At 43.2% G+C, this 23,705-nt stretch overlaps 1 protein-coding gene and 1 pseudogene across 1 annotated transcript; both read left to right on the forward strand.

The window, feature by feature from the left end:
* Nucleotides 1-20,128: 20,128 nt before the first annotated feature.
* Nucleotides 20,129-20,584, forward strand: LOC123431429 (annotated as a pseudogene).
* Nucleotides 20,585-22,096: 1,512 nt separating this feature from the next.
* Nucleotides 22,097-23,428, forward strand: LOC123429981 (protein EXORDIUM-like 7). The gene has a single exon (XM_045113941.1). The coding sequence runs from the start codon at nucleotides 22,203-22,205 to the stop codon at nucleotides 23,199-23,201; it is 999 nt and encodes a 332-aa protein (XP_044969876.1). The 5' UTR covers nucleotides 22,097-22,202; the 3' UTR covers nucleotides 23,202-23,428.
* The last annotated feature ends 277 nt before the right edge of the window (nucleotides 23,429-23,705 follow it).

A 23,705-nucleotide genomic window follows, 5' to 3' on the forward strand; every position in this document is an offset into this window, starting at 1 on the left:
ATAGCGATGAAACCAGTCTCTCGTAAGCGTACGAGTAATGTCGGTCTGAGCCGCTTCGATCCAAAAATACCGCGGAATCAAGAAAAGACTAAGGAGGGCAGCAAAACGCACCTCACCGCCCACAAAAACTTTTGTGTTCTACTCGAGAAGACATCTACGCACGAACCTAGCTCTGATACCACTATTGGGGAACGTCGCATGGGAAACAAAAAATTTCCTACGCGCACGAAGACCTATCATGATGATGTCCATCTATGAGAGGGGATTTCCGATCTACGTACCCTTTTAGATCGCACAGCAGAAGCGTTAAGAAACGCGGTTGATGTAGTGGAACGTCCTCACGTCCCTCGATCCGCCCCATGAACCGTCCCACAAACCGTCCCGCGATCCGTCCCACGATCCGCTCCTATCTAGTGCCGAACGGACGGCACCTCTGCGTTCAACACACGTACAGCTCGACGATGCTCTCGGCCTTCTTGATCCAGCAAGAGAGACGGAGAGGTAGACGAGTTCTCCGGCAGCGTGACGGTGCTCCGGAGGTTGGTGGTGATCTAATCTCAGCAGGGCTCCGCCCGAGCTCCGCAGAAACGCGATCTAGAGGTAAAACCGTGGAGGTATGTGGTCGGGCTGCCGTGGCAAAAGTTGTCTCAAATCAGCCCTAAAACCCCACTATATATAGGAGGGAGGGAGGGGAGGAGGCAGCCTCAAAACCTAAAGCTTTGGCCGAAATTGGAGGTGGAGGAATCCTACTCCAATCCTACTTGGAGTAGGATTCCACCTTCCCACTTGGAAACTCTTTCCACCTTGTGTTTTTTCCTTCTCAAACCTTATGGGCCTTAGTGGGAACTTATTCCAGCCCACTAGGGGCTGGTTTGTCTCTTCCCATAGCTCATGAGACCCCTTGGGGCGTGACACCCCTCCTGATGGTCCCCGGCACCCCTCCCGGCACTCCTACTACACTACCGATGAGCCAGAAACTTTTCCGGTAATGCACGAAAACCTTCCGGTAACCAAATGAGGTCATCCTATATATCAATCTTCGTTCCCGGACCATTCCGGAAACCCTCGTGACGTCTGTGATCTCATCCGGGACTCCGTACAACATTCGGTAACCAACCATATAACTCAAATACGCATAAAACAACGTCGAACCTTAAGTGTGCAGACCCTGCGGGTTTGAGAACTATGTAGACATGACCCGAGGGACTCCTCGGTCAATATCCAATAGCGGGACCTGGATACCCATATTGGATCCTACATATTCTACGAAGATCTTATCGTTTGAACCTCAGTGCCAAGGATTCATATAATCCCGTATGTCATTCCCTTTGTCCTTCGGTATGTTACTTGCCCGAGATTCGATCGTGAGTATCCGCATACCTATTTCAATCTCGTTTACCGGAAAGTCTCTTTAATCGTTCCGTAATACAAGATCCCGCAACTTACACTAAGTCACATTGCTTGCAAGGCTTGTGTGTGATGTTGTATTACCGAGTGGGCCCTGAGATACCTCTCCGTCACACGGAGTGACAAATCCTAGTCTCGATCCATACTAACTCAACGAACACCTTCGGATATACCTGTAGAGCATCTTTATAGTCACCCAGTTACGTTGCGACGTTTGATACACACAAAGCATTCCTCCGGTGTCAGTGAGTTATATGATCTCATGGTCATAGGAATAAATACTTGACACGCAGAAAACAGTAGCAACAAAATGACACGATCAACATGCTATGTCTATTAGTTTGGGTCTAGTCCATCACATGATTCTCCTAATGATGTGATCCCGTTATCAAGTGACAACACTTGCCTATGGTCAGGAAACCTTGACCATCTTTGATCAATGAGCTAGTCAACTAGAGGCTTACTAGGGACAGTGTTTTGTCTATGTATCCACACATGCACTGTGTTTCCAATCAATACAATTATAGCATGGATAATAAACGATTATCATGAACAAAGAAATATAATAATAACTAATTTATTATTGCCTCTAGGGCATATTTCCAACAGCTATATCTTTACTTATAGTACACATGGAAAGACAATTTCTGCACATGCATCCTTTCATACAATGGTTGTTCATGGAATTCTCTAATATCCATGAAGCTTCCACTGAATGTCTAGCTACTATATTTCTTTACCAAGAATTTCGTGATATATACAAGAAGCTAGGGATATATTTGGTCATTAGGGTCAACGTAGAGTGCCCACCCATAGAGGAAATACTTTATGAGTTGGAAGAAATAAGAAAAGTAAGGTTCACGTACTATGTTGCTTATGATGAGAATCTTAGAAAGAAACTTCCTTTTAATGTCTTAGTTGACAAGATTTCTAAACATAATTATCAATTTTCTATACCAAAAATTGGGTTAGAACTTGAGCTTCAATTTAAACTAAGGAAATACCTCCATAGGAACTTATACAATGACGAACTAACTATTACTTATGAAAAACCTAAAGAAGAGCCTCATGTCCCCCCCGAAGTAGACCTTTCGGATCCTAATGTTGAGTTATTTAGTCCCTTAGATTATTTTTCTTACCTATTAGGAATATTTACGCTGAAACAATGGAATATGATTATAGCATGACTATGCATTCCTTCAAGAATGACAACACTTGAAACTATGCAATATGCCTAGCTAGGGGCGTAAAATAATAGGCTTATTGGGAGGCAACCCAACAGTTATATTTAATTTTTATTTCTACCTTATATTGGTGTGTGATAGAATGATTATTTCCCCTGTAGTAATTGTGTTTTATGTTTTAATTAGGGTTTGTGCCAAGTAATCCTTTGGGATGATTTGCATGATGAGTAGAATTGATACGGTGCAAAAAGAGAAACTTTGACGCCAGTGCAGAATTTCTCTAATTTTACTGGAACGTCTTTTTTAGATTTTTTTCTTACACAACACTTATATACAAATTACTCAGGTCTTCCTAATTTTTCAGAATTTTTGGAGTTACACAAGTATGGCAATTAAATGTATTACTGCGTACCATTCTGTTTTAAACAGGTTCTATTTTTTACATGCATAGTTTGCTTGTTTTGATTATGCTATGTTTATATCGGGGGGGTATAATCCATGGATAAGTTAGAATACAGTACCTTCTGATGAAATAAAATAAGAATCAATTTATAACAGTACCTAAAAGTGTTTATTATGTTGCCTATACTAACAGATCTCATGAAGTTTTGTTGAGTTCTGTGTGATTGAAGTTTTCAAGTTTTGGGTATTATCTCGATGGGCAAAGGAATGAGAAGTGGAAAGAGCTTAAGCTTGGGGATTACCAAGGCACCCCAAGGTAATATTCTAGGAAGACTCAAGCATCTAAGCTTGGGGATGCCTCGGGAAGGCATTCCCTCTTTCGCCTCAATCCATCAATATGTTACTTGGAGCTACATTTGTATTCATCACATGATATGAGTTTTTCTTGGAGCATCATTTTCTTTTGTTTAATTTTACTTTCAGTTTTCCACAATCATTGTTTGCTAGACACACCTATTTTAGATAGAGACACCACCATCATAATCTATTAGAATACTCTATGTGCTCCGCTTATATCTTTTGAGCTTCGTAGTTGCTCTAGTACTTCACTTATATATTTTTGAGCACGGTGGCGTGTAGATTTTATTGAAATAATATGCTCTTGTTCCTCACTTATATTCGTTTGGGAGTTAATAAATAGTGACGGTAATTTGCATGGGTCATAATACAAGATCAAAAATAATGGGTGTTTAACGAGTGATAATTAAAACCATCACGTAGCACATATAGAGAATTGTCGTCAATTAAATTGATGTGGTGATATGAAAAGGTGTGAGTGCACAATAATTAATTCAGAGATGTGTTGATATGAAAAGATGCTAAAACTTCTTGAACATCTGAAAAATTAAAAGGGCATGGTGATGATGTTTGAGCATTTCTATTCCTTGTTGAAAACCTAGTGTTGTTTAGAGTCGGAGTCGTGCGATGGTTAATTCCTACTAACCCTCTCCCTCTGGCATGCGAGTAGTACTTTGATTTGTAATAAGACTAATAAAACTTTGCAATAAGTCGCGCGATGGTTAATTCCTACTAACCTCATCATATTTGCTAGCCTCTCTAGTACTGCACATAGCCCATTCTCACCTCGAGGATTGGTGCAACTTTCGTTGGTGCATCCAAACCCCTTGACATGATACACTCTGTTGCACATAAGCCTTATTATATACTCCTCAAAACGGCCACGATACCAACCTATTATGGCATTTCCATAGCCATTCCGAGATATATTGCCATGCAAATTCCATTGTCACTTCACATGACTAGTTCGTTCATCATCATATTGCTTTGCATGATCATATAGACCTGACATAGTATTTGTGGCAAAGCCACTATTCATAATAGCATTTTTGGCAAAGCCACTAATTGTCATATGATGAATACATGTCATGCTAGATCATTGCACATCCTGGTACACTGCAAGAGGCATTCATATTGGAGTCATGTTGCTTCATAGTTCATCAAATCGAGTTATCCATGAGTTGTAAGTAAATAAAAGTGTGACTATAATCATTATTAGACCATTCTTCCAGTGACAAAATAAAGATGGGGGAGGCCACATGAGCCCACCATATGTGAAAAATGAATGAGAGAAAAAGGGAGAAGGGACTTTGCTATTATCCTTTACCACACTTGTGCCTCAAAGTGGCACCATGTTCATCATGTAGAGAGTCTCATGTTATATCATTCATACGTTAGTGGGAATAAAATAAATTATAAACTTGTCTTGTATATTCTGACGACGGGCTTCGTTAAATGCATGAGGTCTTCATGAGCAAGCAAGTTGGATCCACACCCCACCTAGCTTCAGTGGAGCTTTCATATACTTATAGCTCTAGTGCATCATTTGCATGGCAATCCCTACTTCTTGTGTCAATATCTATCGATGGGCATCTCCATAGCCCGTTGGTACGCCTAGTTGATACGGGACTATCTTCTCCATTTTTCAACCCCTTTGAAACCTACCACCTTATCCTATTCCACATTTATGCTATGTCCAATGGTTCATGCTCATGTATTGCGTGAAGAATCAAAATTTGATGGATATTGATAAAGTATGATCCAATTGTCTGACTTGGGCACCGTGGTGCTTAACATTTGTATTATGTGGTGAAGATGGAGTCATGCCTTGCTAATATAATAAAAATGGATAGGGTTGAAACAATCTTTGAGGATCGTACACTTTGAAAAATTAATTGTTTTGCTGCTTATACTTATAACTATTGCTCTATTAATATTTGTTAATTCACCGCTTCTGAATGATCATACATGCATAAGAATACATCATGGATAGCATGTCACATCACAAGTTCTATTTTTTTCATTTACCTACTTGAGGACGAGCAAGAATTAAGCTTGGGGATGCTTGATACTTCTCCAACATATCTATAATTTTTGATTGTTACATGCTATTATGTTATCATTTTCGAACACTTTTTGTCCACTTATCTGATAATTTATATTATTTTTGAGCACTAACCTATTGACCTAGTGCCAAGTGCGAGGTGCTTTTTTTATGAGTGTTTCCACTTTTCAAGTTTCAGTACCAAATGAAGTCCAATTGACCTGAAACTTTTGTGAATTTTTTTGGACCAAAACAAGACCGTGGAGAATTGGAAGAAGGCTAGAGGGTGCATGAGGCTCCCATAAGCTGAGCTCCTCGAGCTGATCGAGGGCGAGGGATAGGAACCACTCGTGAAACTTGGGTTTGACCTTGGAGTTGGAGTGGAGATTACTAATGGTTAGGCATATCACTAGCCCACGGTGTGTGGCGAGGATCTAGAATGACTCATCCAAGCGTTTGCAATCCCCACGACAAAGCTTGTCATCATCGATAAGGTCGAGGGGGTGGAGTGCCACAGGGGAAGCCACCGTCGATAGAGAACCATTGTACGCACACTAGATTTGATGGGATGGAGGGATATGATCGTTACCAACATCTCACCGGGGAGTCTGCTAATGAACTCCGGGCTCATGGGAGTCTCTAGTGGTTCTAGCTCGACGCACCTCCATTTGTTGGCCGCCTTGTCCTCCTTGTGAGCAGGCGGCAACACAACTAACCATGTAGTCTCTCGGTGGCAGAGCTTTTCTGATAAGAGTGGGGGAGTAGGATGAGCGTTAGAAATTCTTCTACGTACCTAATACGTCTCCAACGTATCTATAATTTTTTATGGTTTCATGCTATTATCTTGTCGAACTTTGGATGTTTTGTATGCCTTTTATATATTTTTTGGACTAACTTTATTAACTCAGTGCCAAGTGCCAATTCCTGTTTTTTCCATGTTTTTGACCCCTTTCAGAGGAGATTTTGAAACAGAGTCCAAACGGATGAAAATCCCCGAAAAGATTTTTTTTTGGAATGGAAGAAGATCGGGGAGCTTGGGAGCCAAGGCAGGGGAGCCCCAGGGGACCCACAAGCCCCCACCCCGCGGCCAGGGAGGCGCCATCGAGGCTTGTGGGCCCCATGGAGGTCCCCTGACCTAGGTCTTTCACCTATATAATCCCATAAATTCCAGAAAAAATCAAGAGATCATCGCAATCGCTTTTCCGCCGCCGCAAGCTTCTGTCTCCACAAGATCCCATCTGGGGCACGTCCTGGTGCCCTGCCGGAGGGGGGATTCAGACACGGAGGGCTTCTCCATCACCACCATGACCTCTCCGATGATGCGTGAGTAGTTCACCATAGACCTACGGGTCCATAGCTAGTAGCTAGATGGCTTCTTCTCTCTCTTGGATCTTCAATACAAAGTTCTCCATGATCTTCATGGAGATCTATCCGATGTAATCTTCTTTTGCGGTGTGTTTGTCGAGATCCGATGAATTGTGGATTTATGATCAGATTATCTATGAATCTTATTTGAGTTTCTTCTGATCTCTCTTATGCATGATTTCATATCCTTGTAATTCTCTTCGAGTTGTGGGTTTTGTCTGGCCAACTAGATCTATGATTCTTGCAATGGGAGAAGTGCTTGGTTTTGGGTTCATACCGTGCGGTGACCTCACCCAGTAACAGAAGGGGTAGTGAGGCACGCATCGTGTTGTTGCCATCAAGGGTAAAAAGATGGGGTTTTCTATTGGAAATATGCCCTGGAGGCAATAATAATTAGTTATTATTATATTTCTTTGTTCATGATAATCGTTTATTATCCATGCTATAATTGTATTGATTGGAACACAGTGCATGTGTGGATACATAGACAAAACACTGTCCCTAATAAGCCTCTAGTTGACTAGCTCGTTGATCAAAGATGGTCAAGGTTTCCTGACCATAGGCAAGTGTTGTTGCTTGATAACTGGATCACGTCATTAGGAGAATCACGTGATGGACTAGACCCAAACTAATAGACGTAGCATGCTGATCGTCTCATTTTGTTGCTACTGTTTTCTGCGTGTCAAGTATTTGTTCCTATGACCATGAGATCATATAACTCACTGAGACCGGAGGAATGCTTTGTGTGTATCAAACGTCGCAACGTAACTGGGTGACTATAAAGATGCTCTACAGGTATCTCCGAAGGTGTTCGTTGAGTTAGTACGGATCGAGACTTGGATTTGTCACTCCGTGTGATGGAGAGGTATCTCGGGGCCCACTCGGTAATACAACATCACACACAAGCCTTGCAAGCATTGTGACTTAGTGTAAGTTGCGGGATCTTGTATTACGGAACGAGTAAAGAGACTTGCCGATAAACGAGATTGAAATAGGTATGCGGATAATGACGATCGAATCTCGGGCAAGTAACATACCGAAGGACAAAGGGAATGACATACGGGATTATATGAATCCTTGGCACTGAGGTTCAAACGATAAGATCTTCATAGAATATGTGGGATCCAATGTGGGCATCCAGGTCCCGCTATTGGATATTGACCGAGGAGTCACTCGGGTCATGTCTACATAGTTCTCCAACCCATAGGGTCTGCACACTTAAGGTTCGACGTTGTTTTATGCGTATTTGAGTTATATGGTTGGTTACCGAATGTTGTTCGGAGTCCCGGATGAGATCACGGACGTCACGAGGGTTTCCGGAATGGTCCGGAAACGAAGATTGATATATAGGATGACCTCATTTGATTACCGGAAGGTTTTCGGAGTTACCGGGAATGTACCGGGAATGACGAATGGGTTCCGGGTGTTCACCGGGGGGGGCAACCCACCCCGGGGAAGCCCATAGGCCTTGGGGGTGGTGCACCAGCCCTTGGTGGGCTGGTGGGACAGCCCAAGAAGGTCCTATGCGCCAAAGGATAGAAAATCAAAGAGAAAGAAAAAAAAGGAGGTGGGAAAGGAGAGAAGGACTCCACTTTCCAATCCTAGTTGTACTAGGATTGGAGGAGCACTCCTCCTCCCTTGGTGGCGCAGGCCTTGGGGCTCCTTGAGCCTCAAGGCAAGTCTCCCCTCCCTCCTCCTATATATATGGAGCAATTAGGGCTGATTTGAGACAACTTTTAAAAGGCAGCCCGACCACATACCTCCACGGTTTTACCTCTAGATCGCGTTTCTTCGGAGCTCGGGCGGAGCCCTGCCGAGATCAGATCATCACCAACCTCTGGAGCGCCGTCATGCTGCCGGAGAACTCTTCTACCTCTCCGTCTCTCTTGCTGTATCAAGAAGGCCGAGATCATCATCGAGCTGTACGTGTGCTGAACGCGGAGGTGCCGTCCGTTCGGCACTAGATCGTGGGACGGATCGCGGGATGGTTCGTGGGATGGTTCGCGGGGCGGATCGAGGGACGTGAGGACGTTCCACTACATCAACCGCGTTCACTAACGCTTCTGCTGTGCGATCTACAAGGGTACATAGATCAGAAATCCCCTCTCGTAGATGGACTTCACCATGATAGGTCTTCGTGCGCGTAGGAAAATTTTTTGTTTCCCATGCGACGTTCCCCAACAGTGGCATCATGAGTTAGGTTCATGCGTAGATGTCTTCTCGAGTAGAACACAAAAGTTTTTGTGGGCGGTGATGTGCGTCTTGCTGCCCTCCTTAGTCTTTTCTTGATTCCACGATATTGTTGGATTGAAGCGGCTTGGACCGACATTACTCGTACGCTTACGAGAGACTGGTTTCATCACTACGAGTAACTCCGTTGCTCAACGATGACTGGCAAGTGTCGGTTTCTCCAACTTTAGTTGAATCGTATTTGACCGAGGAGGTCCTTGGATGAGGGTAAATAGCAATTCATATATCTCCGTTGTGGTGTTTCCGTAAGTAAGATGTGATCCTACTAGATACCCATGGTCACCACGTAAAACATGCAACAACAATTAGAGGACGTCTAACTTGTTTTTGCAGGGTATGCTTGTGATGTGATATGGCCAACGATGTAATGTGATATATTGGATGTATGAGATTATCATGTTGTAATAGTTAATATCGACTTGCACGTCGATGGTACGGCAACCGGCAGGAGCCATAGGGTTGTCTTTAAACTAACGTTTGTGCTTGCAGATGCGTTTACTATATTGCTAGGACGTAGCTTTAGTAGTAATAGCATGAGTAGCACGACAACCTCGATGGCGACACGTTGATGGAGATCATCATGATGGAGATCATGGTGTGATGCCGGTGACAAGAAGATCGTGCCGGTGCTTTGGTGATGGAGATCAAGAAGCACATGATGATGGCCATATCATGTCACTTATGAATTGCATGTGATGTTAATCCTTTATGCACCTTATCTTGCTTAGAACGATGGTAGCATTATGAGGTGATCTCTCACTAAAATTTCAAGACGAAATTGTGTTCTCCCCGACTGTGCACCGTTGCGACAGTTCTTCGTTTCGAGACACCACGTGATGATCGGGTGTGATAGACTCAACGTTCACATACAACGGGTGCAAAAAAGTTGCACACGCGGAACACTCGGGTTAAGCTTGACGAGCCTAGCATGTGCAGACATGGCCTCGGAACACATGAGACCGAAAGGTCGAGCATGAATCGTATAGTTGATATGATTAGCATAGAGATGCTTACCACTGAAACTATTCTCGACTCACGTGATGATCGGACTTGAGATAGTGGATTTGGATCATGTACCACTCAAATGACTAGAGAGATGTACTTTTTGAGTGGGATTTCTTAAGTAATATGATTATTTGAACTAATTGTCATGAACATAGTCTAATGGTCTTTGCGAATTACGATGTAGCTTGCGCTATAGCTCTACTGTTTTTTATATGTTCCTAGAGAAAATTTAGTTGAAAGTTGATAGTAGCAAACTTTGCAGACTGAGTCTATAAAACCGAGGATTGTCCTCGTTGCTGCGCATAAGGCTTATGTCCCTAATGCACCACTCGGTGTGCTGCACCTCGAGCGTCGTCTATAGATGTTGTGAACATCCGACATACACGTTTCTGATGACTACACGATAGTTCAGTACAAAATACTTAATGGCTTAGAAGCAAGGCGTCGAAGACGTTTTGAAACGTCGCGGAACATGAGAGATGTTCTAAAGAGATGAAATTGTGATTTCATGCTTGTGCCCTTGTTAAGAGGTATGAGACCTCCGAGAATGTACCCGGAATGACGAATGGGTTCTGGGTGTTCACCGGGGGGGCAACCCACCCCGGGGAAGCCCATAGGCCTTGGGGGTGGTGCACCATCCCTTGGTGGGCTGGTGGGACAGCCCAAGAAGGTCCTATGCGCCAAAGGATAGAAAATCAAAGAGAAAGAAAGAAAAAGGAGGTGGGAAAGGAGAGAAGGACTCCACTTTCCAATCCTAGTTGGACTAGGATTGGAGGAGGACTCCTCCTCCCTTGGTGGCGCAGCCCTTGGGGCTCCTTGAGCCTCAAGGCAAGCCTCCCCTCCCTCCTCCTATATATATGGAGCAATTAGGGCTGATTTGAAACAACTTTTAAAAGGCAGCCCGACCACATACCTCCACGGTGTTACCTCTAGATCGTGTTTCTGCGGAGCTCGGGCGGAGCCCTGCCGAGATCAAATCATCACCGACCTCCGGAGCGCCGTCACGCTGCCGGATAACTATTCTACCTCTCCGTCTCTCTTGCTGGATCAAGAAGGCCGAGATCATCGTCGAGCTGTACGTGTGCTGAACCCGGAGGTGCCGTCCGTTCGGCACTAGATCGTGGGACGGATCGCGGGACGGTTCGTGGGATGGTTCGCGGGGCGGATCGAGGGACGTGAGGACGTTCCACTACATCAACCGCGTTCACTAACGCTTCTGCTGTGCGATCTACAAGGGTACATAGATCAGAAATCCCCTCTCGTAGATGGACATCACCATGATAGGTCTTCGTGCGCGTAGGAAATTTTTTGTTTCCCATGTGACGTTCCCCACCATTTTCATCATTGGTTTGAGATTATCCATCTACATCATGTCATCTTGCTTAAAGCGTTACTCTGTTCGTCATGAATTCAATACACTTGATGCATGCTGGATAGCGGTCGATGTGTGGAGTAATAGTAGTAGATGCAGAAAGTATCGGTCTACTTGTCTCGGACGTGATGCTTATATGCATGATCATTGTCTTAGATATCGTCATGACTTTACGCAGTTCTATCAATTGCTCGACAGTAATTTGTTCATCCACCGTAATACTTGCTATTTTGAGAGAAGCCTCTAGTGAACACTATGGCCCCCACGGTCTACTCCACACCATATTTTCAGCCTTACACTTTTTACTTCGTTGTACTTTCCGCCTTCAGATCTCACTTTGCAAACAATCTTGAAGGGATTGACAACCCCTTTGAAGCGTTGGGTGCAAGCTTGTTTGTGTTTGCGTAGGTACTCTGGACTTGACGAGACCCTCCTTCTGGATCGATACCTTGGTTCTCAAACTGAGGGAAATAGTTACTGCTCCTGCGCTGCATCACCCTTTCCTCATCAAGGGAAGAACCAACGCAAGCCCAGCCTCTGTCAACGTGTCAACTTCTGGCGCTGTTGTCTGTGGGATAGCAGAAGAATTTCTAGCGCCATTGCCGGGGAGGATCAAGTCAAGAACTCATCCAAGTAAGTGTCGCAAACTCATCTCTTGCATTTACTTTGTTTGCCAGTTGCCTGTCATTTTCCTCTCCCCCACTTCACAATTTGCCTTTTTCGTTTGCCCTTTTCTTCATTTGCCTTTCCTTTGCTTGTGTACTATGTGCCTTCAATATGCTTGCATCTTCGCTTGCTGAAAATATAGTGATATGGATCCTCATCCACTTGCTAATCTCTTTAAGAGATCCAATTATGTTGATCCAATTGCGAGTGAGTTGAGTGCACTTAACTTTCTCTATGGAGTTTTGCTTGAGATGCGTGAATCTGAAAATCGTGATGAAGAAATTTATGAAGTGATTCACGAGGGCTCCTTGAATGAAAAGCATGATTGCATTGATTTCATTATAAATTCTATTAATGAAAATCATGCTAAAAATATGAAAAACCCTAAGCTTGGAGATGCTAGTTTTGCTATGTCTACTGCTTGTTGCAATGATATTTGCAATAATATTGAAAGTGGGTTTGGAGAAGTCATGACTTTAGTTGATGTTAATCCCACTATTTTTTAAGAGCGTCAACTCTGCATGCATGTGGATCATGCAAAGAATATCATTTGTGACTTTTGTTGAATTTGATTATGATCCCACATGTAATTTCCATGAGAGAGGAAAATATTGTGGTAGAAAGTTTCATGTTACCAAATTACCTCTCATTATGTGGAGATTGCTATTGTCTATTTCTTCTTCCTTGCATATGGAAACTATTGGTTGTCTTGACAATCTGTTTTCCTATAAAATGCCTATGCATAGGAAGTATGTTAGACTTAGATGTGATTTTCACATGCTTTATGATGCTCTCGTTGTGCTTCAATTCTTGTCTTTTGTGTGAGCATCATCGAATTATCAATGCCTAGCTAAGGGCGTTAAACAATAGCGCTTGTTGGGAGGCAACCCAATGAATTTATCTTTTTCTTTCTGTTTTGTTGCGTCCACACTTTCATAATTCTGTTGTGATTGTGTTTTTTGTGTTTCTTTTTTGTTTGATCCAAGCAAAGCCTTTATGACTAGTCTTGGTAATGGTTGTTTGATCCAGCTGGAAAAAGACAGAAACTTTTCGCTCACGAGATGATTTTTCATGTTTATTCAGAAAGAGCTTTTGAGTTGATTCCTTTTGATGCTGATTGATATGCTTTTTCCCCAGGCCGTCGTAATTTTTCAGATTTGTTGAGGTACCAGAAGTATACGAAGTATACAGATTGCTACAGACTGGTCTATTTTTGACAGATTCTGTTTTGGTTGAGTTGGTTGCTTGTTTTGATGAAACTATGGTTAGTATCGGGGAGTACTAGCCATGGAAAAGTGAGAATACATTAGCTAATCATCAATATAGATGGAATTCAAGTTTTCTACAGTACCAAAAGAAGTGGTAGTTTGTTTTCCTGTACTAATGTTATCACAAGTTTCTATTTAAGTTTTGTGTTGTGAAGTTTTCAAGTTTTGGGTGATGTTCTCATGGAAAAAGAGATAAGGAGTGGAAAGAGCTCAAGCTTGGGGATGACCAAGGCATCCCAAGCCAAATTTAAGGATACCAAAAAGCCTAAGCTTGGGGATGCCCCGGGAAGGCATCCCCTCTTTCGTCTTCAATCCATCGGTAACATTACTTGGGACTATATTTTTATTCACCACATGATATGTGTTTTGCTTGGAGCGTCTTGTATCTTAGGAGTCTTTTACATTTGTTGTGTCACAATCATCCTTGCTGCACACCTTTTTGAGATTGAGATACATGCACTCATTGTGATTTTGCTAGAATGCTCTAGTGCTTCACTTATATCTTTTGAGCTAGATATTTTTGCTCTTGTGCTTCACTTATATATTTAGAGAACTGCGGTGCGTGATTTGGTAGTTGGCTTATGCTATGAAAGTAGTCCCAAATGTGCTAGGTACCCAAAGAGGATGCAAAAACCTCCATCTTCATGTGCATTGAGTAGTAAGAGAAGTTTTGATTCCTCTCAATTAGTTTTGAGACGTGGATTCGGTAATATTGAGAGTTATGTTAGTAGGGTGTTGTGAATCTAGAAATACTTGTGTTGAAGTTAGTGATTCCCGTAGCATGCACGTATGGTGAACCGCTATGTTAGGAAGTCGGAGCATAATTGATTTATTGATTGTCATCCTTTCTCTTGAGGTCGGGATCACGCGATGGTTTACACCTACCAACCCTTTCCCTCGGAGTATGCGTTTAGCACTTTGTTTCGACTACTAATAAAAACTTTCGCAATAAGTATGTGTGTTCTTCATGACTAATGTGAGCCCATGGTATAGATGCACTTTCAACTTCCACCATTGATAGCCTCTCTAGTGCCGGGCAATTCTCGCCGGTGCACAAACCCACCAAATTCCTTCCTCAAAACGGCCACCATACCTACCTACTATGGCATTTTCATAGCCATTCCGAGATATATTGCCATGCAACTCGCATCGTTCCGTCTAATGACTTGTGTCGTCACTCTCATATTTCCATTGCATGATCGTAAGATAGCTAGCGAGATGTTTCAACGTCATACGCCATGCTAGATCGTTGCACATCCCGGTACACTGCCGGAGGCATTTCCTATGGAATCATCATCATTGTGATGTTTGAGCTGTGAGTAAATAAAAGTGTGATGATCATCATTATTAGAGCATTGTCCCATGTGAGGAAAAAAAGAGGCCAAAGAGCCCAAAAACAAAAAAAAATAGAAAAAAGAGAGGCCTAAGAGCCCAAATGAAAAAAAAAGAAAAAGAGAGAAGGGACAATGCTACTATCTTTTTTCCACACTTGTGCTTCATGTTAGCACCATGTTCTTCATGATTGAGAGCTTCTTTCTTTGTCACTACCATATGCTAGTGGGAATCTTCGTTTTATAACTTAGCTTGTATATTCCAATGATGGGCTTCCTCAAAATTGCCTTAGGTCTTCGTGAGTAAGCAAGTGGGATGCACACCCACTAGTTCTCCTCTTGAGCTTTCACATACTTATAGCTCTAGTGCATCTCTTGTATGGCAATCCCTACTCATTCATATTGATATCTATTAATGGGCATCTCCATAGCCTATTGATACACCGAGTCAATGTGACCATCTCATCCCTTTTTGTCTCACAACCACCACCACACTCTATTCCACCTATAGTGCTATATCCATGGCTCGCGCTCATGTATTGCGTGATAGTTATAAAAGGTTTGAGAAAGTAAGAGTGCGAAAACAATTACTTGGCCGATTCCGGGGTTGTGCATGATTTACATTAGTTGTGTGAGGATGATGGAGCATAGCCAGACTATATGATTTTGTAGGGATAACTTTCTTTGGCCTTGTTATTTTGAAAGTTCATGATTACTTTGCTAGTTTGCTTGAAGTATTACTGTTTTCATGTCAATAGCAAACTATTGTTTTGAATCTTACGGATCTGAACATTCATGTCACGTGAAATAAGTTGCAAAGGACAACTACGCTAGGTAGCATTCCACATCAAAAATTCATTCTTTATCACTTCCCTACTCGAGGACGAGCACGAGTTAAGCTTGGGGATGCTTGATACGTCTCCAACGTATATATAATTTTTGATGGTTTCATGCTATTATCTTGTCAAACTTTGGATGTTTTGTATGCCTTATATATATATTTTGGGACTAACTTATTAACTCAGTGCCAAGAGCCAGTTCCTGTTTTTTCCATGTATTTGACCCCTTTCAGAGGAGATTTCGAAACGGGGTCCAAACGGAAGAAAATCCCCGAATTTTTTTTTTCGAACGAAAGAAGATCGGGGAGCTTGGGAACCAAGGCAGGGGAGCCCCAGGGGGCCCACAAGCCCCCACCCCGTGGACAGGGGGGCGCCATCCAGGCTTGTGGGCCCCCTGGAGGTCCCCTGACCTAGGTCTTTCGCCTATATAATCCCATAAATTCCAGAAAAAATCAAGAGATCATCGCAATCGCTTTTCCGCCGCCGCAAGCTTCTGTCTCCACAAGATCCCATCTGGGGCACGTCCTGGCGCCCTGTGGGAGGGGGATTCGGACTTGGAGGGCTTCTTCATCACCACCATGACCTCTCCGATGATGCGTTAGTAGTTCACCATAGACCTATGGGTCCATAGCTATTAGCTAGATGGCTTCTTCTCTCTCTTGGATCTTCAATACAAAGTTCTCCATGATCTTCATGGAGATCTATCCGATGTAATCTTCTTTTGCGGTGTGCTTGTTGAGATCCGATGAATTGTGGATTTATGATCAGATTATCTATGAATCTTATTTGAGTTTCTTCTGATCTCTCTTATGCATGATTTCATATCCTTGTAATTCTCTTCGAGTTGTGGGTTTTGTCTGGCCAACTAGATCTATGATTCTTGCAATGGGAGAAGTGCTTGGTTTTGGGTTCATACCGTGCGGTGACCTCACCAAGTGACAGAAGGGGTAGCGAGGCATGCATCGTGTTGTTGCCATCAAGGGTAAAAAGATGGGGTTTTCATCATTGGTTTGAGATTATCCCTCTACATCATGTCATCTTGCTTAAAAGCGTTACTCTGTTCGTCATGAACTCAATACACTAGATGCATGCTGGACAACGGTCGATGTGTGGAGTAATAGTAGTAGATGCAGAAAGTATCGGTCTACTTGTCTCGGACGTGATGCCTATATGCATGATCATTGCCTTAGATATCGTCATGACTTTGCGCGGTTCTATCAATTTCTCAACAGTAATTTGTTCACCCACCATAATACTTGCTATTTTGAGAGAAGCCTCTAGTGAACACTATGCCCCCCAGGGTCTACTCCACACCATATTTTCAGCCTTACACTTTTTACTTCGTTGCACTTTCCGCCTTCAGATCTCATTTTGCAAACAATCTTGAAGGGATTGACAACCCCTTTGAAGCGTTGGGTGAAAGCTTGTTTGTGTTTGCGCAGGTACTCTGGACTTGACGAGACCCTCCTTCTGGATCGATATCTTGGTTCTCAAACTGAGGGAAATACTTACTGCTCCTGTGTTGCATCACCCTTTCCTCTTCAAGGGAAGAACCAACGCAAGCCCAGCCTCTGTCAACGTGTAAACTTCTGGCGCTGTTGTCTATGGGATAGCAGTACCTTCCCTAGGCGGCCTTAGCTTATGTGACAAACCAGAGAGAAGACTGGCGAATCAGAACCTGTCCATCCTCCACCTCACAGTGAATCATGCAACAGATGGGGACGAATCTTACATCGTTGTTTACTAACTATAGCTATCGAAAGATTAACATATTATGTGTATGTTCATTGCAAGGCTTTTTTACCTATCTGATACGACAACAATATGTGCTTCGGTTACAATAAGATCTTGATATGATTATACTAAAACTCGATGAGAATTAATTATACATTACAATTTACCTACCGAGCATTGGTAACACATGCCAGATTTGAACAACATGACCAAATCACAAAGTATATACTTCTAATTAACAAAACTAAAAAGACGACGCAACCAAATGTAGCAGGGCAGCCTTTGAAGTCATCGGGCAGCCTAATTGTCACCGTGTGAGAGCACAATGACTGCATCGCTGATAGTAAGGTCGCCAACGGCCGCAACATCTCCTCGAGGTCATCGGGAGGGACATATAAAAAGAGAGCTTGCATCCTTAGGGTCGAGTGCTCTAACGGATGCTCCACTCTCACCTCCTTGTACTTCGCGTCTTGGGATGGAGGATGCAACGAATTACATTGGGATTCTTCTCCAGTATGACCGCCCATGCTGCTACCAGTGTGACTGCACATGGGCGCCATTGCGATTAGTTAGGCAATATAGGATAGACCATGAATTATTCCAACTTGTCTTGTAGTCCAAAATTATCATATACTCGTATATTTATGCACAGGAGGCTCAACCAATAAACAACAATTCCACCAATTCCTCTCTATTCCTTTTACAAAACAAAAGAAGCGGACGAGCGCGTTCGAGTGAAGAGCATCTTGAGGCTCGACAGAAACATGCGTTGTTGATGGACGCGTGCATGCATGCAAGAACACCCTCATTCCCAATTTTTACTATATACTAGAAGAGACATTCACACTTTGCTTTGTCGTTGATATAGTTGGAGTTTTTAAAAGAAAATCACCAAATCTGTTTAAAAATATAAGGTGCACTTTTTTAAAGTAAAATCTTTTTAAGTGTAATCAAATTTGTAGTGAAATATATCAAATTGGTATGATTAGACTCATCATGAAACGAATTTTCATACTCTTTTTGTTTAATATTTTAGATGTCAGTATTTTTTCCTCTGAACTTGGTCAATCCTAAAGAAAATTTGTTTTCCAAAAAAGTAATACCCCATATATTTTGGAACTAGTGGCATATTTAGTTTGGCGGGCGGGAGGGGGATGATGGTGTGTGCTTTATTTTTATTTATAATGCGTTGATTTTATGAGCCTTTCATGGTGTGGTTATGCGTTATTCTCTAACCAACATTATTTATGTGGGGGAATTTCTACATTGGTGAATGCGTGCACTATATTGATGCTATAGTATCACAAGGTGAAAATTCTTTATTCTAGGTGACAAGAGAGTGTGCGAAATTGATATGTTTTTATAAGCCGGTTGCTGTTGATTGATAAAAAATCCTGGCCAAGTCAAAACCGTAAACCAAATCCAAAACTAAATGAAAAAGCTTTAAAATTAGGGAACATAGAGAACTAAAAATAAAATAAATGTGAGAACTCGTTGAGAAATTGTTGATCCGATCAAAATTAGGTGACCTATTTCCAAATTGAAAACCTCAATTAATTACGAGGCCTTAAAATAGGAAGCATAGTGTGTAGTATAAAAAATTAAATGAGGGAGCTTTGAGAAATTGTTGACCCATTCAAAATCGGGTGAATTAATTATAAATGAAAGACTTCAATTAGTTCTAAAGCCTTACAAGTTAGGAAGCATATTGTATAGTATAAAATTATTAAATGAGAGATTTGAGAAATTGTTGATCAGGTCCGAATCGAATGATCCAATTTTAATTGATGACCTTACTTGAATTTATGATCTTTAAAACTAACAAGTTTAATGTTATAGTATAGATGACCCCATATACAAGCACATTCAATTTTTGAGATTGGCGGTTGGTGTCCAGCATGAGGTGATATGTCGATCTTGTCAAGAAGATCTCACCGAGAATAGCTTCTGTGAAATATTTGCAAGTAATTTACCCTCAAAAGACAATTTGTACATTGTCTATCACACAAGGACTTTTGAGACATCTTACATTATAAGGAATATTTTTAACTTTTAAGCAAACTCGGGTTTGCTAAAACACATCTAGATGTGTCCTAAATATTACGCATCTAAATGACTCAATAAGAAAGGAACATAAAAAAGAAAAAAGAAAATGTCTACATGAATGGAAAGTCCTATTCTACTCCCGAAGTCAAATGCTCCTTTGTGAATAATAAAATCAAAAAAATAGTAAAATACTTAAAAAAATATGAATTTTTTTGTGTTAAACTTCCACAAATGTATTACATGCGTATCAAAATTCAGCACGAAATAACATTCCTGAAAGTCGCAGCGAAAAAACAAAATCAACAGTCCAAAATACATCCAAAACTAGCATTTTTGGAGCATCGATTTTGTTTTTTCGCCACGACTTCCACAAATGTTATTAACTTTTGTAAGCATACAAAACTTTTGTCAAAGTTTATCAAAAAAAATATTCAGAACTTTTTGAATGTTTTTACTATTTTTTTTTATTTTATTGTTCATGAGGGAGCATATGATATCGGGATAAAAAACTTCCTGTCCGACATGAATCTTCGAATAAAATTAATGATATAAGAGCATCTCCAATGAGTGTGTCAAAAAATGCGTCCGCGCGCTAAAACTCCCTTTAGGGCGCGCATGACGGTTTCGCGCGCTTCAGCGGACGCGGCAAACTCGCGCGGGGGAAACACTTGTGCGTGCGGGGAAAGGCGGGCGGGCGCTCGCTAGATTTGGCGCGCGGCATCCGGCGCGCCTATAAAATGCAGGGCTCGCCGCGCACACTTCCACCGAATCTCGCCGCCCGTGTCTCGCCACGCACCCTCCCTCGCTTCACCACGCGCCCCTCTTCCTCCTTTCTCTCCTCGCAACCGCCGCGCCAACATGTCGCCCCGCCGCCGTGGAACTTCTGGCTACCACGACATCCGCGCGCCCCCCTCTCGCACATTCTACTCCGAGATCCGATCTGGTGAGATGCGCCTCGGCCTAGACACATTCGACACCACCGAGGAAGCCGCCCGCGCGTTCGACGCGACGGCGTGGCGCCTGAACACGCCTCGAAGGGAGATGAACTTTCCCAAGGAGATGACGATGGAGTTGGTGCAGAACCTTGCGCCTCATCCACGGGTAGTCACCGACGAGGACCGTCACTGGAAACGGAGGCGGGAGCGTCGTCTCAGCATTGCTGAGATGGACGAGCATGCCATGGAGGCATGGCGCCGACAGTTTTCGCAGGACGTTCTCGACGAGCGTCAATTCTTCTCGTAAAGGAGGGCGGAGAGGGCAGAGAAGAGGGCGGAGCAAGCCTCCTGTCGTGCAGATAGGCGTACGCGGAAGTAAGTCACACTCTTCGAGATGAAGGTGAAGGAAGCATCGACTTGGTCCTCCAACGATGAACGCTAGTGTGACGCCTACATCACGAGGAGGAATCGGACACCGACGCTTCGGAGTCTGACGACGACAATCATGAGTAGTTTTGGTATCGTCTTTTTTATCTACGCTATACTTTGTAGTTTTTTTAACTATCTAGACTATATATGCAACTATGTTTTATATATCGTTTTTATCCTATGTGATAAAAAATACGATGAAAAATGTGCTGAATTTTGCCACGCGCGTCTCATTTCTGGGCTTCCATTAAAGTGCAGCGCGCGCTCTAAATTTTTGGCTAATGCTGGAGCCAACGCTCGACGGCGCGCTAAATTTTAAAATGGACGCGTTGTAAACAAATATTTTATACGTATCTGGTTGGGCGCCCGTTGGAGATGCTCTAAAACTTGAATGTGCAATATTTAAGGCACATCTAGCTGTGGTTTATCAAACCCGAGTTTTGAAATCATACACAACGAAACCTAATTACTACCTTCATTATGGTTTAGAAGACATAATTAAATTTACGTGCATTTCTATAATAGACAAGGTTTAAGACGCATTGCATTTAATCCTATCAGCTATTTAGTACTGCGTTGCACTATTTCTATATGCATGCCTAGTGTGAATGCTATTTTTTATCCTATCTTACAGCCAGTCAATAACTACCTATGTTACAAAGAATTTCCAAACACGTCTTCTAAACCGTGATGGAGGGAGTACGTGTGAGAACATGTATAAATGCTGCAAACGTGTATGGCTTTATTCCCGTTCATGCATTGGTTGGCTCGATATTATGAACCAAAATTAAAGAAATTCAATTTGAATCATAGATGTATATGCATTTATTATCTAAATACACATTTTAAAATGTTAAGAAAAATAAAAAATCCTCCGTGTATATCCGGACATTATATGTTTGTGCACAAAGTTTTGCTGAAAAATGACATTTTTGGTGGCTTGTACAAAATAAACATTTCCGAAGCTCGATTATAACCATCCAGGAGACTTTTTTTAATCTTTTTTATATGTACCACATAAAATATATTTTTTGCGAAATTTTGCGTCTGAAATAGAATGTCCGTATATACCCAGAAATTATTGTTTGGAAATTTCTAACATTTTAAAATGTATTTTTATATTTTTCATAATAGGTGTATCTATACCTATGAACCAAAACACCACCTTGCCAAAATTGAAGATAATTTAATGCGTATACAGCCGATATTTGCCTATTTTCAAAGGAAAAGGCCATACGAGCTGAAAAAATTGGATTTTGAGAAAATGAGAAAGGAAGATACCAAATGCCTTAATGTTTCAGATGCATCCGAATATCGAGATGATTGACATTGCGATTCGGTGTTTCTCCCTTTTTATCTTTGACTGAATTCATTCAAAGTGGTCCAATTCAGACACCCATACCCATGAGAAATTTAAGAGGGAGACCTCCCAAGGCAAAGACGAACGAAGTTACCACAATTATTTACTCCGAGCTTTGAAGTGTGAATCAAACTCGAAAAGCACCAAAACCCATCTCCCCCTTCTCACCGTCTGTGCCACTACCACTTCACTCCACTCAATCCCCAAAATGGGGAGGCTGCTTCCGGGTCACCCTACCCTTACCCTCCTCCCCCTCCTCTTCGCCGCCGCCGCCATCGCCGGCGTGCGTTGCGCGCCGGTGTACAGGCCGGAATACCTGGTGGACGGGAACCAGCTCGTAGACATGCAGTACCACATGGGCCCCGTCGTATCGGGCGCGCCGACCAACCTCTTCCTCATCTGGTACGGCCGGTGGGAGGACCCGGCGCAGGCTGTGCTCCGCGACTTCCTCGCCTCCCTCTCAGCTCCAGCGCCGTTCCCCGCCGTCTCCGACTGGTGGGTCCGCACGCCGCGGCTCTACACGGACCAATCCGGCGCCAATGTCACCGCCACATTCGCCGTCGCCGGGGAGCACTCCGACGCCGGGTACTCCCACGGCGCCTCCCTGAAGCGGATCGACATGCAGTCCATCATCCGCACCGCCGTGGTCGCGTACCCGGACCCTCTGCCGCTCGACCCGTACAACGGCGTGTACCTGGTGCTCTCCTCACCTGACGTGCAGGTGGAGGAGTTCTGCCGCGCCATGTGCGGCTTCCACTACTTCACCTTCGCGTCCGTGGTCGGGGTCACCGTGCCGTACGCGTGGGTCGGGAACAGCGGCTCGCAGTGCCCAGGGAGGTGTGCTTATCCGTTCGCCTCGCCGGAGTACGGCGCCAGCGGGCAGGGGGTGCTGCGGCCGCCGAACGGCGACCCCGGGTTGGACGGGATGGTGATCGTGCTGGGGCACGAGCTGGCGGAGCTGGCAACCAACCCGCTGGTGAACGCGTGGTACGCCGGTGACACGCCAACGGCGCCCACGGAGATTGCCGACCTCTGTCTCGGGGTCTACGGCGACGGCGGTGGAGCAGGTGGGTTCGTTGGGAACGTGTCCCACGCAGCCGACGGCAGCTCCTACAACGTGAACGGCGTGAATGGCCGGCGGTTCCTGGTGCAGTGGCTCTGGAACCCCGTCCGCGCCGCGTGCTACGGACCCAACTCCAGCAACTGAAGCCGCTCTGCTATTCCCCTGATCCGTGGCTTCTCTCAGTTGATGCCATTGCGCTGGATGGCGTTGCAGAGGCAGGAAATTTGAATGTCTGAAATGTCATTCAGACTCGATCTGTTCCTTGATTTGTTGACCCAGGGTTTGCGATGGGTTTATGATTTTGATAGATCTGTATCTGTCCTGTACTCCCTTAGTCCTAAAATAAATAATTCTAAAATGATTTAAATTTATACTAACTTTAATATAAAATTAAGCTATTTTTAAGTCATTTATTTTGGAACGAAGAAAGTAGGAAGGAGAGGAGAAGATGCAATTTTTTGGAGAAAGAAAACAAATTGAGGTGTACTTTGGTACACATCCTAACAAAACGTGCAAAGGATAACATATACCTATCTCGTATTGTACACTACAGCCTGTTAATAGTGTATAATACGAGGTGGGTATATATTTCTTTTTCTACGTTCTATGAGAGGGGGTATATCGAAAATAGAAGTGATTCAAATTAGG

Source organism: Hordeum vulgare, chromosome 2H (assembly GCF_904849725.1).
Source record: "Hordeum vulgare subsp. vulgare chromosome 2H, MorexV3_pseudomolecules_assembly, whole genome shotgun sequence".
In the NCBI taxonomy this organism is placed as follows: Eukaryota; Viridiplantae; Streptophyta; class Magnoliopsida; order Poales; family Poaceae; genus Hordeum; species Hordeum vulgare.

Coding starts and splice junctions, on each gene's coding strand:
- LOC123429981 (XM_045113941.1), top strand. CDS start 22,203: ATGGGGAGGCTGCTTCCGGGTCACCCTACCCTTACCCTCCTCCCCCTC.